The sequence below is a fragment of the Acinonyx jubatus genome, chromosome A2, assembly GCF_027475565.1.
Source record: "Acinonyx jubatus isolate Ajub_Pintada_27869175 chromosome A2, VMU_Ajub_asm_v1.0, whole genome shotgun sequence".
Classification (NCBI taxonomy): domain Eukaryota; kingdom Metazoa; phylum Chordata; class Mammalia; order Carnivora; family Felidae; genus Acinonyx; species Acinonyx jubatus.
This window is the reverse complement of record NC_069383.1, coordinates 2,620,801-2,637,978: the sequence shown is the minus strand read 5'-3', so window position 1 is coordinate 2,637,978 and position 17,178 is coordinate 2,620,801. Positions and strand designations below refer to the sequence as shown.

The following is a 17,178-nucleotide window of genomic DNA, read 5'->3' as shown; positions in this document are numbered from 1 at the left end:
GCTTCTTCGGGTCCGTTCCCCGCCCGCTCGGGCACGTGCCAGCTTGGCGGGCCAGACTCACTTGCTGAAACGTCTGTACCTCTTACTTTATGACTTAGCGGAAAGCCCTGGGCGGCCTCTGAATTTCCGGGGCGGCAGAGGTAGCTGTGGGAACGCCGGAGTTGGTGTTTCTCATCATTTCCCCGGTGGGAACATCTGCGTGGCGAGCGCCCCGCTCCGCGTCCCTCAGGCGTTATCTTGAAGTGCCTCGCCTCGAGTGTTACTGTTGCGGACACGTGTCCTGAGGCTAGGAAGCTACTTTTGAGCCGGTGACGCGGAGCCTGCCTTCACGCATCTGTTCCGCACACTCCGTCTCTGACATCTGAGATCTATCGCTGAGAGAAGCCGAGGAGGCTTTGTGCGGCTGTGATCTTGCTTTCTGGCGGACAGGGACACGAAGTAAGCAGTAAACCTAACGGCAGGAACATTACGTGGCGTGGCAGAGGACAGAGGTGGAGCGGAGCCAGGGCCCCGGGGTGGGCTGCGGCTTTAGCTGGGGTCACGCGGGTAGCTTCGTCACAGAGCTGAGTTGAAGGAGGTCGGGGAGCCCGTGATGTCCCTGTTTCAGGGTAGGCTATTCCAGGCAGAGGGACGAGTGAGAATCCGGGATGAGGCCAAGCCTCGTGTGTGGAATTAACCCGAAAGAGACGGCCTGCCGCAAGTGGACTGATGACAGCAGAGAAGACACGCGGGGCCCCGGTCATGTGAGACCCCGGGCCGTTCTGAGGGCCTCGGCTTTGCCTCTGAGCAGTAGGGGCTGTGACCAGGGGTCTGAGTAGAGGAGGACAGGGCCCCGCTTTCTGTTACGAGAGGACCATTGTCGCTGCTCCGTAGGGAGAGCGCGGCAGGGTGGCGAGGGGGGAGGAGGCGGCCACACTAACCCAGGTCACAGGTGACAGGGGCTCGGACGGGGCGCCGGCACGATGGTGGAGCGCAGTCACGTGCCGGATGTGATGCAGGTCAGGGCTGGTGGCACGCGGGGAGGGACCGCACGGCTGTGAGAAAGGAGGCAGAAATGGTGCCCAGGGGGTCTGAGAATCAGAGGGATGGATCGGCCATCACCCGCGACAGGGAAGGACTAAAGTCCTGTTGTGGACGTGTGAAATGTTCCGTGCCAGAGTGAGAGTCCGGACCAGGGCCCGAGGCTCCAAGTATGTCGTTGGCCCATAGGTCGATTGGAGCCTGCGTCCAGTGAGAGGCCCAGAGGAGGGGTGTCTGACCTGGGGTTTGCAGAGGGCGGGGAGGAGGGAGCCGAAGGTCATGGAGGACGAGCCTCAGAGGAGAGTGGCCAATGGGGGCTGGCAGAAGGGGCCCTGCCGGCGGAGCAGGTGGGGGGGGGGCAGATGGGGATTGCGGGCTGGCAACTGTGTTCAGCGGAGGGGCCGTGGGGGTCTTGAGAGGGTGGCCGTGGGGAGACGGGGAAGGTGCGCGCGCGCCTCGCTGAGGTGGGGGCACAGGCAGGGGAGGGCATCTCTTGGGCGCCTCCGAAGGTGTTTTGCTAAAACAGAAGTTGGATGGTAACTGGTATGAGGAAGTGGGCTGGAGAGAAAGTGTTTTCTTTTAAGATGGGAAAGCCCGCAGCTTGTTGAGAAGGAGAAGAGTTGTCGATGCAGGTGAGGGGGACTCGTCCTGGCCAGGACCCAGTGCCCAGAGGCAGGGCCGTGGTGGGGGTGGGGCTGGGGGGGGGCGGGGCGGTGGAGGGGTCTTGGAGCTCTTCCCTGACATGGGCGGGCTGGAAGGAGCGAAGAGCCACGAGGTGGGGGTGAGGGAACGTCGCAGGTCTGAGGCGGGGAGAGGAGACGCGGAGTCCCCCTCCAGGGGAGTAGAGGAGTGGATGTGCGGGGCGTGGCAGGTAGGGGTGCCGAGTGGTAGGCTGGGCGGTCGTGAGCCCGGTGTCAGGCCGCAGCGCGGTGGGGTGGCGTGGACACAGTGTCGCGTTCACTGGAGTCGAGGTGTCGACAGAGCGGTAGAGGGTGGCGTTGCGCGTAACGAGTGAAGGGAGGTGGAGTCACTGTCTGGGACGCAGGAGGGGCTGCGTAGGGACTGCGGGAAAGTGGGTCACTGACCGTGACCGGGCCTTGGATGTGGCCGCAGTGAGGTGGAGGGACCGCAGTCAGGGACCCAAGAGGCAGGGTGCAGGAAGCACGGCCTCTGCCAAGACGAAGGAGCGGGCCGGTGCCTTCGTGGTGGGATGGGAGCTGAGCTCCGGGACACCGTAGCCCGACAGCAGCGGGCGTGGCGTGTGACTCCCCTGACGACGTGAGCTCCCACGGAGCCCGGGCTCCGAAACAGCACTGACGGCCGCGAAGGACCCCGCCCTCCCGCGGGAGGAAGGTGGCCCGTCCCTGGGAGCGTTCTGCTTCCCTTTGAGCGACGGCGGGGAGGGCTGAGGCCACCGTGCGTTCTGCTGACGCTGAGCTTGGAATCCCAGAGTTCCAGAAGTTGGGGAAAGAAGCCCAAGATAGGACTTGATGTGTGGGAGGAGGCCAGCGGCCTGGAGGTGTCTGAGACTGTGCTGTGCCCTTGGAGCGACGTCGGTGTTAGTGACGGGGGCAGGCTGGCCTAGGGCGTGGGGTCCGTGTTATGGGAGACTGCTCTTGTTTCATACGCCAGGGAGGCAGAGTCCAAGCCCGTCCCCCACCTTATATTGGGATCTCTCGGCAGCCTCCGCGCCCGCGTTCTGCGCCCTCAAGGCACTGAAGCGCGGTGGCCCCCGTGCCTAGCGCGCCGCCCGCGGCTCCTCCGGCAGCTGCGCCCGTGGGAAGGGGGAGGACGGCTCAGTAACGGAGCCCTTCCCACAGCGGCTTCCCAAGACAGGCAGCTGCCGTCGGTCTGATTTGTCGGAACGGTTCTCCTGAGGTCGCATCCGTTTTCGTGTATTTCCTCGTGTACGCTGAGCGCAGACCTGGCAGTTGGCAAGGTGCACGGATTCTCTTCAGCCTGATAAAAATCGCTAGTGTGAGACGTGCAGACTGGGAAGCTCTAAGGAGACCCCAAGGTGTCTTCAGGTAGGAAAGTCGCGTGCCTCACGGTTAGCAGCCTGAAGGCGCAGGCCTCGCACCGCACGGCTCCTGATTCGGCAGATAGAAGGTCAGCTTTCTGACAGTAGTTTTTCAGCGCTCAGAACCAGCCGAAGAGTTTCCACGCGAAGCTGGGTGCCATAGAGCCGGCGTTCCTTCTCTTGAACGCACCTTCGATCCTGAGATACGCCCGCGTGGGGAGAGAGCAGAGACTGCTAGCTTGGCGAACCCGCAGAACACCGTCGAAGAGCGGTCCGTTCAGTGTGAGCGAGTGAGCTTAAGTAGAAACCACGGCTCTTCCCGGAGGGCAAGGCCGTCCGCTGTGCGTGTGACGTAGACTAGCCCTGTGTTCACGGAGACTTAGGCCTTGGAAGGCACGTGAGAAAGTGACAGCGTAAGCACGTCTTTTCCTCATGGTGCATATTCTCAAGGGTGAGGGGTGTTCCACCATATTATAATTAACCAGTTTTGATGGAAATTGAACTTGTTTTCCAGCCTTTACCCTATTAAAAACTGTTGTAATGAATCGAAAACTCAACCAGTTGAGTCAATAGAAAGAAAAAGGTTAAATATCAAATATTCCAAGTTCAGGGTTCCGCTAGCAGTGCAAGTTCTCAGTTATCTTGTGCTCATGGTGCAGAGGAAGGCAGCTGGTGGAAGTGACTGTCTGCTTTTGAGCCCCGGGGGACCACGGAGCTCCTGAGGGACACTTGGCAAACCAAGGCCTTCTCTCCACGCTGGGTTTCTGATCACGTGTTCTCAGATGTGCTCCTCTGTTAACTTTTATTCTTTTTCCCTTCTTTCTTTTTTGTTGCTTTTTACCGTTTACTAAAAAGAAAAAAAAAAGGCCGACTAAAAAGAAGGCTTCTGTGTAAGGAATCTGTTAATTATAATCAGATTTCTCCCCAGAGATCGTTAAAGAGACTTAAATTTTTTAATCTTTTCACTGTATTGTAGGCATCTGGGTATCCGATAGGAATTGATGTTTAAATCCGAAGTTTAAAAATAAGTGGCACATAGGCTTGAAAGTGTGGGTACTTTGTATTTGGTACTTAATTTTAAAACCATTGTCTTTATGTTTAATACGTAGTTTCTTCTTCACTTTCATTACAATCTTTTGAGGTCAGAGATACTCTAATTGTTTCTTCCTCCATTTCATAATCTAGTATTTTGCCCTAGATAAATCGATTTATCCCCCAGTGCCTTGAAGGAGGCCGTATCGAGTTGGGGGCTGCATCCTATTTTACGTAAAGTCTCTCAAATTGACCTCCTCTCATTTTGAAGTTTTGACTCATTGGATTAGGCTTTCAAGGAGCAGAAGGACTTGAGCCATTTTGCATTTTATTGAAGTAAGTTTCTTTCTGTCACACACAATATAAATATAGATATATTTATTTTCTAGAGAGATTGAGAGTGAGCAAGCAGGGGAGGGGCCTAGGGAGAGGGAGACAGAGGATCCGAAGCAGGCTCCAGGCTTCGTGCTGACAGCACAGAGCCTGATGTGGGGCTTGAACCCATGAACCGCGAGATCATGACCTGAGCCGAAGTCGGACGCTTAGTCGACTGAGCCACCCAGGTGACCCCACACTATTACTTTAAATTGGACCTGTGGAAGTATGACCCTCATCGTAAGTCTTAATATATAGAGTTTCTTGAGTATTTATAGTAAATAAAATTGATCTTAGCGTTCCAATTCTAAAGTCATCGGAAAAGTGTATTTCTCCTGTACCAGACGTTTCTTAAACTAAAAATATGGTATGTGATGTTACTGTTACTACCATTATTTTCTCTGTGTCCTCATGTAGCCAGTTGTTCCGTGTGTGCGTCTGTGGTCTGTCCTCTTATAAGGACACCAGTCATACGGATCCAGGCCCACCCACATGACCTCGTTTTTCCTTAATCCCCTCTTTAAAGGCCCCTTGCCCAGACGCGGTCCTGTTGGGGGTACTAGGGACAGAGACTTCGGCATATGCCTTTGGGGAGGGGGCACAACTCAGCCCATGACAGCTGACAGCCTGAGAGCTTACTAGACGTATCTGGCTGCACATTTTAATGAAAAATGCAGCACACTACCCTGTGGCAGTCCCTGCTCGGTCGGTGTTTCTTTTTCCCCCTTCAAAATCAGGTTCAGTGTAACATACCTTTTAAATAGTGTAAACATATCTGATTTAGCCCCAGGGTATAACACGTGGCTTCTTCCCTTCTATAAAATGTCTGTTTGAGAATTATGTGATTTCATGTTCTTCTGGTAGATCTGTTGGAGTGTTCTGCTTGTTTAAAAACACAAACCAAAAACAAACAAAATCTTGGCATAGCAGATTGTTTAATAGATTGTTCTTTGTAACAGTACCATGGGTATGTGTGTTTTCCTTTCTCTGCCTCCCTCCCCTCCCTCCCTCCCTCCCTCTTTTTCCTGATTCTAGAGGATTTAGATTTGAATTTGTATTTGATTGGAGTCAGAAAGTGTAATTGGATTAGATAGTCTGGATAACTTGGATATGGATGTGAAACACAAAAGCCGTTTTTTATTTTAGAGGAGTAATCTCTTCTCTCATTGCAAAACATTTTAATTCTAAATAGAAATTCCCTGTTGAAATCGAAGCTTCTGCATATGCTGTTGTACGGGGACAAGCGTCCTGCTTTCTCTTTCCCTTTTATGGGCTTGTAAAACACTAAGCACTTAGCTTAAGTGTAAACTTCATATGTTACATGTAATTGACGCATGATGCCTGTTTTATACTAGACTTGGTGTATTTCTTTTTTGGTGGGTTTGTTTGTGAAGTGAACCATGTTTGTAACAAAAGGTGTTTTTCCACAGTGCCCTTGCTGCCAGTTCCCAGCCAGCCGAGACCTGCTGTGGGGCCGCAGAGATTCCCTGTGAGTAGCAGCTGCTCCTCCTGGTCTGAGGGGGTGAGCATGCGTTTACTAAGAGATACTAATGCAGCAAATACAGGTGGTTCCAACCAAAATAAGGGTCGAGGTTTGTAAATACTGACAATGGTTTTTGTAGTGGGAAATGTTTGTTAACAGCTTACACGCCAATGGATTTCTGAGAATGGAATTAATTTGGTTTAACTGTAAAATTGTTGAATTAGGATCATCATGCAATGCTTTTCATGTTAAAGAGTACGCATTTTGATTTCATTATTGCCTTGTGTTCAGTGAGAAAGGGCCTTGAGTGTGTGTGTGCACACATACGCGTGCATGCACACACGTGTGAAGTTGTGTACGTGTGGGCACGTGTGTGAGATTCTAGGGAGTACTCATGAGAACTCTGCTTGTTTAAAAAAAAACCCAAATCTCAAAAGTCTTCATGAACTATTGGTTTTATATTTTAAAATGAAGGTTTTTCTCTTTCATCTTTCTTTAAAAGAACACACACATTCTCCCGCTCCACGCTTTGCAGTGTGCTTTCCTTGCTTAGCCTAACCAGAAGAATAACGTCCATTAAATAATGTATCTGTTTAAGTAAATTGTTCTATCTGAGTTTTGGATTAGAGTTGTCATTAGTTCTTGGTTTCATTAAATCAAGGAAGATATGTTCTTTGTAAAACCAATGTCGAAGAAGAATGGACTGGACCATAAAATTTTAATAGCGTTTGTGTGTAAAACAGATGTAGTTTTGTTGAGACTAAATCTGATTTTCAGGAAATCTCTAAAAGATGTATTTGACTCTACCTTTGATACTTAAGTAGATAGCATGTTTATAGAAGGCACTTAACAGAAAGGTTTTAATGAAGGTTCTAGGTGTATAGGCAGATGATTATTCAAAAATACAATCAGTAGTTAAGATTCAGAGTATTTTTTAGAAACCTCTTTGATTTGTAGTTTTTTATGAATTATGGCATGGTTTCTATAACTGATTCTTACTGGTTTTATTCCCTTATATTAACTAATTTTTCCTTTAAGTGACTCATAACGTTCTAAAAGCTAGTTAAAAACAGCAATATTGTATGTAATTGATATTTTTATAAAAATGTGTTTACTAATATAAAATTAGAATAATTGCAGTTTTCATCTACTTGTATTTTTCTTTAAAAAAAATTTTTTTTTTTAACGTTTATTTATTTTTGAGACAGAGAGAGACAGAGCACGAACGGGGAAGGGGCGGAGAGAGAGGGAGACACAGAATTGGAAGCAGGCTCCAGGCTCTGAGCCGTCAGCCCAGAGCCCGACGCGGGGCTCGAACTCACGGACCGCGAGATCGTGACCCGGGCTGAAGTTGGACGCTTAACCGACTGAGCCACCCAGGCGCCCCTCTATTTATTTTTGAGACAGAGAGAGACAGAGCATGAGCAGGGGTGGGGCAGAGAGCGGGGGAGACACAGAATCCGAAGCGGGCTCCAGGTTCTGAGCTGTCAGCACACAGCCCGATGCGGGGCTCGAACCCACAAACCGTGAGATCATGACCTGAGCCGAAGTTGGACGCTTAACTGACTGAGCCACCCAGGCGCTCCTTGTATTTTTCGATTGTGCAAATGTGATTGTATCCTCTCCTAGAAGAAGCAAAGTGCATAATACTGGAGGATATTATAAGCGGATAACAGGAGACAATTTCTATGTAAATTGAACTTATTAATTTATTTTTTAAAGATTTTATTTCTAAGTAATCTCTAAACACAACATGGGGCTTGGACCTACAACCACCAGATCAAGAGTCACAAGCTCCACTGACCGAGCCGGCTGGGCACCCTGAAACTGAATGTATATATATAGTACTCTGAGAGTCATGAGTACTGTTACAGGGCGCTGAGGGTAGTGAGTACTGTTGAATTGCTTTTGGAAAAGTTTCTGCAACATGTCAGTTTTGTTTTGTTACTGCTTTTGAGATGGAAAGTATGTATGGGCTATAGGAAATAGTTGGGTACAGATTAGTCACGTGTATGATATGAGAGGAGAGATTTTTCTTTAGTTCAGTTATTTATCGTTATTTAGTGTGTATTGTGTCTTTCTTTAAGCCCCAAATGCTAGATCTTAAGCTGAATTTACGGTGAACTTATGGTCTTGAAAATGCCCTGCTCTTATTTCTGTAATCAGTCTTCCTTAGGGAAAGTAATCAGATGTGGAACCTGTTTTTAAAAAATACACTTGAGGTGGGGTGCCTGATTTGCCCAGTCGTTGGAGCGTGTGACTTGATCTCAGTGTTGTGAGTTTGAACCCCATGTTGGGTGTAGAAATTACTTAAAAATTAAAAAAAAAATCAGAAATAGACTAGAGGCAGTATGTTTTTAAAAGTTCATTAAAATATTAGGAATGGAGACCAACTCTGGGCCATCTGCTGTTTTTTTAAAACGTACACCAGATCTTTTTTGAGTAAATTTTTTTTTTCCTTTTCTACTACTGGACTAAACTTGGTTGCTGTCTGTGTAAATGTAGTTTTGTGAACGTGTGAGTTTCTCCTTTATGCCTCGCACCTCTGCCTAGTGCTTAGTCCCAAACCATAAAACAGATCAGCATAGCGATATAAGCCAGTTGTGACCAGAGTAAAATTCTGCAATCAGTGGGGATAGTATTGCTGTGTTCTAACAGAGCCCCTGGGAGATTTCCTAGTGGTGGTGGTGGTGTGCCCTGGGGGCTGTCCTATTAACTTTTGCTAAACTGAATTTTACTTTGTAAAATGACACTCTTCCTGCCTCCTGCCTTCTCCTCTCCACCCCCCCCCCCCCACCCCCCTGTTGATATAACATTCGCATTAGGAAACCTGACTTCAGAATCCTCATGGAGTCTCTTTGAATCATAGACTTCCTTGGCACACAAAAAAGATCTGAATCACAGAAATCCGAGCTAAGTGAAGTTCCCTGTAGTCTTGTAACACAGTATAGGATTGCCGTGTCACTCGTTCAGTCACTCTGCATCCACACTTTCCGTGAACAAGGCCCAGGGCTCGGCCAGTTCTCCTGGGCACAGGAGGAGTAGGACTCCGTGCAGAAGTTGATCTGCAGACACGGGTCGGGTTGTCCTGAAACACGAGCGAGCGGTATGAAGCTGTCAACAGGAGCGCCACCTGTCCTGGGGACAGTGGGGGTTCATTAGAGGAGCTTAGGCTGGGGAGAGACGAGATTACAGTGAACTTCCCTTTGCTCAGTACATTTCTGTGATTCAGATCTTTTTGTGTGCCGAGGAAGTCTACTGATTCAGGTAATGATGAACCCTACATAAAATGAGTTGTGTGGAGAGGCGTTGTGTTATTTAATTTTTTACTTGTTTTCGTTGATACATAATGTGCATTATATCATGCTCATTTAAGTATATAAGTATATAGGAATTAAGCTCTACTTGATGGACTAAAGAGTAAAAAAGGCAGTCAGTAGAAGTACCACTAGATTTCCAAGTTTTAATTTTTTTAATGTTTTATTTTATTTGTGAGGGGGTGGGGCAGAGCGCCAGCAGAGGAGGAGGGGCAGAGAGAGAGGGAGATGCAGAATCCGAAGGAGGCTCCAGGTGACAGCTCAGAGCTTGACGCAGGGCTTCAACGAACCCGTGAACCCTGAGATCATGACCTGAGCCGAAGTCGGGTGGACAGTTAACCGACTGAGCCACCCAGGCACCCCTAGATTTCCAAGTTTTAAAGGAGTTAGTATCCAGTTAGTATTAATGCTGAGGTATTCCTTCTCTTCTCCAACAGTGGCAAGCTTTACTTTCTTAAAAGTCCATTTTGTTTGACAATTTTATGAAACCTTGAGAAATTCTTAATTTAGAACTAGTATGCCTACAAATTGTATTAAGTGATAATACCTTGAATTTTTAATTAAAAAAATCAGAACTCTAGACAGCCTAATATTAAACCTATTCTTCATAGGATTCGTTAAAATTATTTTTAAAAACTAAAATCTTAGGCCAAAATATGGTATTCTTAGCTATGCTTGATTTAGTAGCAAAACTAATATCTTTATGTCCTGTTGATGAATTTTATTTAGGGAATTTAAACAGTTTTTAAAGCAAAGATTTGAATGTCAAAGTAACAAATATCGTAAGAAAAGCTTCCCTATGTTTGATCTTTTTGGAAAATACCGTTTTAGCTCTTGACATCGAGGTGCCTTTCTGTGGTCGTGTCCGTCTTGGTGTCTCGATGGGCTGCCCCCCCCCCCCCAGCCCCCACCCCCGGTTCCCTCGTTTATGGAATTCGGTGATGTGCTTTGTAATTTAGGCTTCCACCTAAGAATCAGATCCGTGTATTTAATTTTAGCCACGGACACAGCTGTTAGTGCTGCGTTCTAGAACATTTCTTGTCCCAAACTTTAATTCCCAGACTGTTTTCTTTTTTCCAGTCGGTCTTCTGAACCTTTGTTTGAAATGTAAACATAACTCGGTTGGTAGCATCATCAGAGAACGAATTCTCTTCGTCCTCATTTTTGTCCCGCGATGTGACTCTGCCACGTGTAAAATGCGTCTCGGCCGTCGGAGCAGTGGCCACTCACAGGAGCTGATGGGCACAGGAGCCGCCGCCGGCCGTCCCTCCCTCCGCCCCAGCTCTCGTGCTCCGTCCGGTCTTGCCGCCCAGCCGCCTACCGTCTGTCTCCTCTCGTGAAGCATTTTCACTCGTGTGAAGGCTCGAGTGTTGCCCCACAGACGGTCGTGGTTTCCTTTCGTGGTGTTGGTGGGGCGGTGGGGTCGGGACGCTGGTGCACCGCCCTGCGGGTGAGCGCCTGTCTTTGTGTCTGTGAATTCTGTGCTCGTTTTCAAAGGCTCTTTGTTTTACTTGTTAGTCTGATTGGTGTCCCTTTCCACGGAGGCTGACGTTTTTGTCACTGGTGGAAAGTTTGGAGTCTTTTCTTGGCCCATAAGTATATTGTCCAGTTACGTATTTGTCCTCGAAGTGATGTTTCTTGTTTTTAATGTTTGCCCACTTAGAAAAGTAACACTAGAATGTCGGTTGGTAATCTTTCGAAGTGTCGCTTTGAGGTTTTGCTGACCTAGTTTGTTTTAGGCGTCCGCGCAGTTGCTGTTTTTAAGCGTATGGCTAAACCCCGAGTGACGCACGTTGTAAAGATTCTTGACCGAGGGGGTTTCAAACACCTATTCAGTCATTGATTCTGAATCGATGTACTGGGTGAATGCTGGTATTTCAGGGTAGCCACTTCAATACCAAGTGCTTTGGCTGCTGAATCATTTCTCAGGGACTCTAGTTTGAATTAAAACTAAATATTATGTTTAAAAAAAAGACTGCTGATGAGTTTCAAGTAGTCTTCTGAGCAATCATGTTCGTTTTTAGGTTTTGATTTCCATCTGTGCTTACTGTGCAGTGACAGTGCCGTGCAGGTAGGTCCCAGGGAGCTCTGTGCCCGTGGAGCACACGTGTGGTATCAGGTGCTGCTGATTGACAACGTCCTGGATGTGTTTTATATGGCATTTCATGCAAATCATGTTTGATGAGACTGCTGCCTCCAATTCCATTTCTCTCTGATTAGAGCCCTTGCAGATGTGAATCTAGATTTTATTCCAGTCTTTCTTTTGAACCCCTAACTGTTTTCACAACTTGCCTGCAATGCCGTGTAATTATTAGCACTTAAGATCGGGAAGGAATGATGGGCATTTTCTCTTATCAGATCTATGAGTAGTAGCAGGCGAGTGTGGGATGAGAGCCTTCCAGCTGTCAAATGTCGTCAGGCTCGCAAGGAGAGAATGCAGTTTAAAATGCAGGTGACATAATACCCAGCATCCTCCGTTTGCTGGTGGGTTTCTGATTAATCGTGATTACCATACATTATCATACCATCAAATTTAATCATATCAATGAATTCCCATCTGCAGCAGTAGGAGGAACAGCTAAACACCACGGTAACAGCCATTAAGTATGGCGGCGATGAGATCCTGCACCCCGTCGACTCGCTGTCCTGCCGGCCTACGCTGCGTGCTGGGCAGAGAGAGGGTGGGTGGGGGTCCGCACAGAGAGACCTCAGAGACCTGGGAGCACTTGCTCAGGTCATAGGAAGTGGGTTTCTCGTACAGTTAAGTGGGCCAGTAAGCCACATTGTGAAAGCGTTTGCTACACGGTTTTGTTGAGTTTTCGGCCAAGTTAAAACCGTCCACGTTGAAATGAAAACCTTTCCCACACCCTTTCATAAATGGTAGACTTAAACGGAGTGCGGTCAGTCTTAGAACCTCCTACGTGTGCCAAGAAAATCTTTATGGCCTGTTTTTATCGACGTGTCCTACAAAGCACACCGGTTTTTATTTTAAATATTTGTTTTCCCTGAGTCTTTGAAGACCTGTAGTTCTGTTGAAATGCATTTGTTTAAATGTTCATTTATTTTGAGAGCGAGAGCTTATGCATACATGAGTGGGGGAGGGGCAGAGAGAGAGAGGGATAGAGGGTCCCGAGCAGGCCCCGTGCTGTCAGCGCAGAGCCCGATGCGGGGTTTGAACTCGCAACCGTGAGATTGTGACCCGAGCTGAGATCAAGTCGGATGCTTAACTGACTGAGCCACCCAGGTGCTCCAGTTGTTGAAATGCATTTTTAAGATACACTTTGAAAGAGGCCCTATTTTATTATAAAGGACCTGAAAGCATTTCTTCCCAAAAGTTAGAGTTTTAAAAAACTTTTACAGTTTAGTCCTTTTCCTTTTGATGTGCAAGCTGGTGAGTTTTTGTAAGTGCATTCAGTTGTGTGCTTACCACAGTTGAGAGAGAGAGAGAGCACAGTCCTGCCACTCAGAGGGCTTCCTCGCGCTGCCCCTTCTGTGGTCACGCCTTTCCCCGCCGAGCCCCCCGGCAACCGCCACGTTCTCTTTCATTGAAATCATGTCCTGTGAGTGGACTCCTGTGGGATGTTTGCTTTGAGTCTGGCTGCTTTCCCTCGCCCCAGTGCTCTTGAGATTGCGCCTGTAAGGGATTTGTCTTTTTTAATTGGTAGGTATTATTCCACCGAATGGATGTACCACAGTCCGTTTATCCCTTCGACATTTGGATTATTGCTAGTCTCTGGCTCTCATGAAGAGAGTTGGTATAAACGTTTGTGTCTAGTGTTTTGTGTGAACACAGTTGTCATTCCCTGGTGGGAGATGGGAGTGATGGCCCGCGTGGGAGGTGCACTCGCGGAGGAGGACTTGCGCACAGACCGCATTTGCAGTTGGCAGAGCTGATGCTGCTCTTCTGCTTTTTAACTCACTTTTTTTTCCCTATTTTTTTTTTTTACATTTATTCATTTTTGAGAGACAGAGACAGAGCACAAGCAGGAGAGGGGCAGAGAGAGAGGGAGACACAGAATCCGAAGCAGGCTCCAGGCTCCGAGCTGTCAGCACAGAGCCTGACGCGGGGCTCGAACTCACGAACCGTGAGATCGTGACCTGAGCTGAAGTCAGATACTCAGTCAACAGAGCCACCCAGGCACCCCGACTTTTTTTTTTGAGCGAGGAAACACATCTCCCTGGAGCACGTGCTGTTGAAGTTCACTGGGAAATAAAAAAAAGAAATTACTGAGTGATTACTGTGTTCCAGATTTTGCTCAGAGCTTGTGTTCAACAACCATAGGGAGGTATCCTTTTCTCCGCTTTACAGATGGGGGAACTGAGTCTTTTTGGGCACAAGAAGTAGGGTGGCAACCAAGGCGGTCGGAGTCTCAGTCGTGGTGTGCCTCTCCCTTCCTCACAAAATACTAAAACGCATGTCAGTAAACTGGATAAAAATGATTGGATCTGCTAAAGTGCATCCGAGCTGTGTTTAAGATGCGATTATGCCGACGCAGTGCTGTGGGGGAGCAGGCACTGTGCTTGCGGGGGGTGTTTGGGAAGAGCGGGAGGGGCAAGGGACAGGGATAAAGTTACGGCTTTCCAACGTATGACTAAGGTGGGTACACAGTCTCTAGTCTGTTCATCAGAAGCAGTACTTTGTACCGAGTTAAAGGTGTCCTGGTTTGTAGCGCATGCTCTAGTTTCTCTGCTGGAGCCAGCACGCTGGCTGTCTTCACGTGTTCAAGTCCGCGTGGGGAGCAGTGCTGACCCTGGGCACACGCTTCTTCAGATGTTTAGAAAGCACCTCTAAACACAAAAACGCCTTTTAAGAAAATGAATGTAGGTATTAAACGAGGCACAACCTGAAAGAAGAAAGATCTGTGGAAAGCACTGAGGTAAGAGGATTAATATTGTGATAGAGGGTATAATTTTAATTACGCGAGGGGTCACTAGTGGTCTGTATTCTCTGCGTTTGACCCACATTGAATGAGAATTAGCTGAGAGTGAACGTTCTTAAGCATCTGTTGGTTTCTTATATGGTTCTTTGCATTTTAAGTGAGCTTGATAAATGAAAACATGCTGCAAAGGAAGGTTGTAATTCATTGAAAGATTCATGAAGTTTCAATGACATTGTTAAGGTATTTAATTAGTCTTATTAAAATATACTGACTGACCCTGTTAGGGAAGCTGATAAGTCCTACAATAGCTGTTAGAACCTCTTTCTTTTCCGCATTATACGATTAACTTTGGGCTAAGCAATTTATGCAGAGTGCTCTTTTTTTTTTTTTTTTTTTTTTTTTTGTGGTTGAAGTTGTCAGTCCTTCTTGAGTAGGATTAACACAGATAACATCATGTAATTAACAAGAGATGCGGAACATGCCAGAGTGCAGTTTGTGTAAGAATTCTGTGAGAAAGAATGATAATGTTTTACCTGAGACTCTTAAAGGGATAGAAAGAAAAGCAAAATAGAGCAATTAGCCGAGAGGATTAAGGTAGCCTTTTCTTTCAAAAGGCAGGAGAATTAGTGCTGAAAGTTCTGTTAAGTGAGGTGTTCGCAGCTCACTAACAGTCTTAAAATAATTGTGCGTTTGGTGGAGGGAATTGGTAATTTATTATCCTTTATACCCGTGAAACGCTACAAGTTCTTCAATGAATGCTCGCATCAGGAGAGCCTCTGAGGTGGTGAATGCCACACTGGAGCCGTGGCTTGCTGAAGACACGCTGGTCCCAGCGGCAGTGTGTGACAGCAGAAAGAGCACTTTATAATCAAAGCGAGAATCTGAAAATGTGCATTTTCGTCCTGAGCTGTGTGGGGGCAGTGTAACTTGGGTCAGTCCGCTTCTGGCTCCGTAAACCTGAGTGTCCTCACCCCTTAAAGGAAAAGTTACTTGTTCTGCCCGTTTCCTGGCACCGTGTTTGCAGAAGATACGACGTTGACTTGGTGAGTCAGGATGCGAATGAGGCTGCACATAACAAAATTCTTTGAACAATGACTTAAACCAAGTGGCGTGTTTTTGCCTAAAAATGAACAAGTTCTGGGTTGGGATAGCAGTTCTGTGGTGTTATCAGGGATCTATGTTTTTCCTAGTCAAATCGCAGGCCAAAAGAGGAGGAGGGAGGGACAAAAGGTGCGTGCCCGCTGAGGCAGCCCCCAGTGAGCCTCCCGAGAGCCCCCGGCCCACTGTGACAAGTTCAGGGTTTTAGGTGGGCAGTGTTGCCCCTGTATCACTCAGGAAGAAGTGAGAATCTAAAGTAGGTAGGCAATGAGCAGTCTTTTCCATGTGGCTCAAACTTATGGCCAGAATTTAAGTTGTGTCAGTGTAGGGAAAGGAAGTGCCATCCACGTTCAAAATGGAATCAAAACCAGTGAGGAAAATGGCATTGTGAGCTTGAAGATGCCTGCTGGTTGTTAAATTTCTGTTTCGGAAAGCCAGTACTGATAACAGTCAGAAGATTTTACGATTAACTTAAAGCGTTCAAGTTTTAAACTTCACGTAAGCATTCAGGCCCTCAGGTTCTGTTACCCGTCGAGGCAAGTGGAGGGGAGCAGAGGCCCACGTGTCTTCCCCAGATGGTTTCGCCCTTGTGTCCACCAGGATCTGGTCTCTCCAGAGAAGTAACCGTTGTCACTCTGGTTTATTTCATGGACCAGCCGTGGACTTTCTTTTTGAATAATCTGTCTTGCAGTGTCTGCTCCTTTTCTCTAATCTTCCTGCCATCTGGCCCTCACGCAGGCTTTGGCATCTCGGAGGTGGGCTGCTTTCTGGTAGGGTCTGATGCAGGTACCAGTAGAGCTGTCTCTTCCCCGTGCCGGCCTCCTTCAGCCGCACCGCTCAGCGTGTGCTCCTGGTGTCTTTCGGCCCGCATGTGGCCTGCCATAGTCGGTCATCCCTGGCACTCGCTGCCCTCCACCTGGCTGCCCTAGCTTATCACACCTTGCAGGTGTCACCTACGGTTTCAAGGTTACACCTGCAAAAACCCTCTGTTTCCATTCTTACTCTTTTGGACAAACTGCCAAAGCCAGAAATTTCCCTTGCTTACTCATCTTGAGTCAGCTCTTCCTTCTGCATTGTAGATAGCATCTCTGGTCCTGCTTCCTTTATCAGTTTCTCATAGGCTGGTCAGATAGGAACTGCTAATTTCTTTTACCTGTTCAGGCAGCCATGGAATTTCCTTGGCTGTCTGACTTTAGACTTGATTTAGTATTTATTGGTTTTCTTGACTTCCAAAGCACTCACACACTCTCTCACACAATTACATGTACATACGTGATAATAAAACACCCAGACAGACCAAGGGAAGTGAAGTTACTCCCCGCCGTTTCCTGTTCATCATGAGCACAGTGGGTGAGTGGATGTGCTGTGGGGGGGCCGGTGACCCGGGAGTCAGTCCGGGCTCTGCCACTTTCTAACCTTGGACTGTGCGCGAGATACTTAAATGCTCGGGATTTCTGTCAGCAGACCCCGTGCCTCGTCACGCGTTACAGGGAGCAAATGAGAAGGTAGAGGAGCTCTGTGAGTCAGCTGGCGGCAGTAGTGTGGGCTGGAGCCTTGGGCCAGCGGGAGCAGAGCCCAAGATGGGGGTTCGGGTGCACGGGCTTAGGTGAGGGTGCCGGGGACGCCAGGTAGGAAGGGGGCGGGACTGGGCTGCGGTGTGCTTTCAGGGAAAGGCTCTTGGCCCTGGCCTGACCCTGAGGGGGAGGGCTCTGGAGCAGAAGCCCTACCTCCGAGTCGTCTGCCCTGGGGCAGAGGGCCGTGGGCTGCACGGGCAGACCTGGAGGGACAGCGCCCATCGGCCAGGACAGCAACGGCCAGGGCCCGTGGCACCCGCACATAAAAGGTCCTGGTGGCGGCCCCAGAGCGTCCGGCACAGGAGGACCGGCTGGGGTGGGTGACGGACTGAGCGGTCCCGAGCCCTCGGTGGCTCGGCGCTGCAGAGTTCACTTCTCA

At 48.3% G+C, this 17,178-nt stretch overlaps 1 protein-coding gene across 4 annotated transcripts in view; it reads left to right on the top strand.

Annotated features, from left to right (window-relative positions):
* The window catches only part of RBM33 (RNA binding motif protein 33), a 139,537-nt gene that overhangs the window by 69,379 nt on the left and 52,980 nt on the right, over window positions 1–17,178 (top strand). For all 4 annotated transcript variants that reach the window (XM_027051177.2, XM_053217824.1, XM_053217825.1 and 1 more), the window contains one exon: window positions 5,878–5,936. In XM_027051177.2, the coding sequence (XP_026906978.1) occupies window positions 5,878–5,936 (59 nt within the window). The remainder of the gene's footprint in view (window positions 1–5,877; window positions 5,937–17,178) is intronic.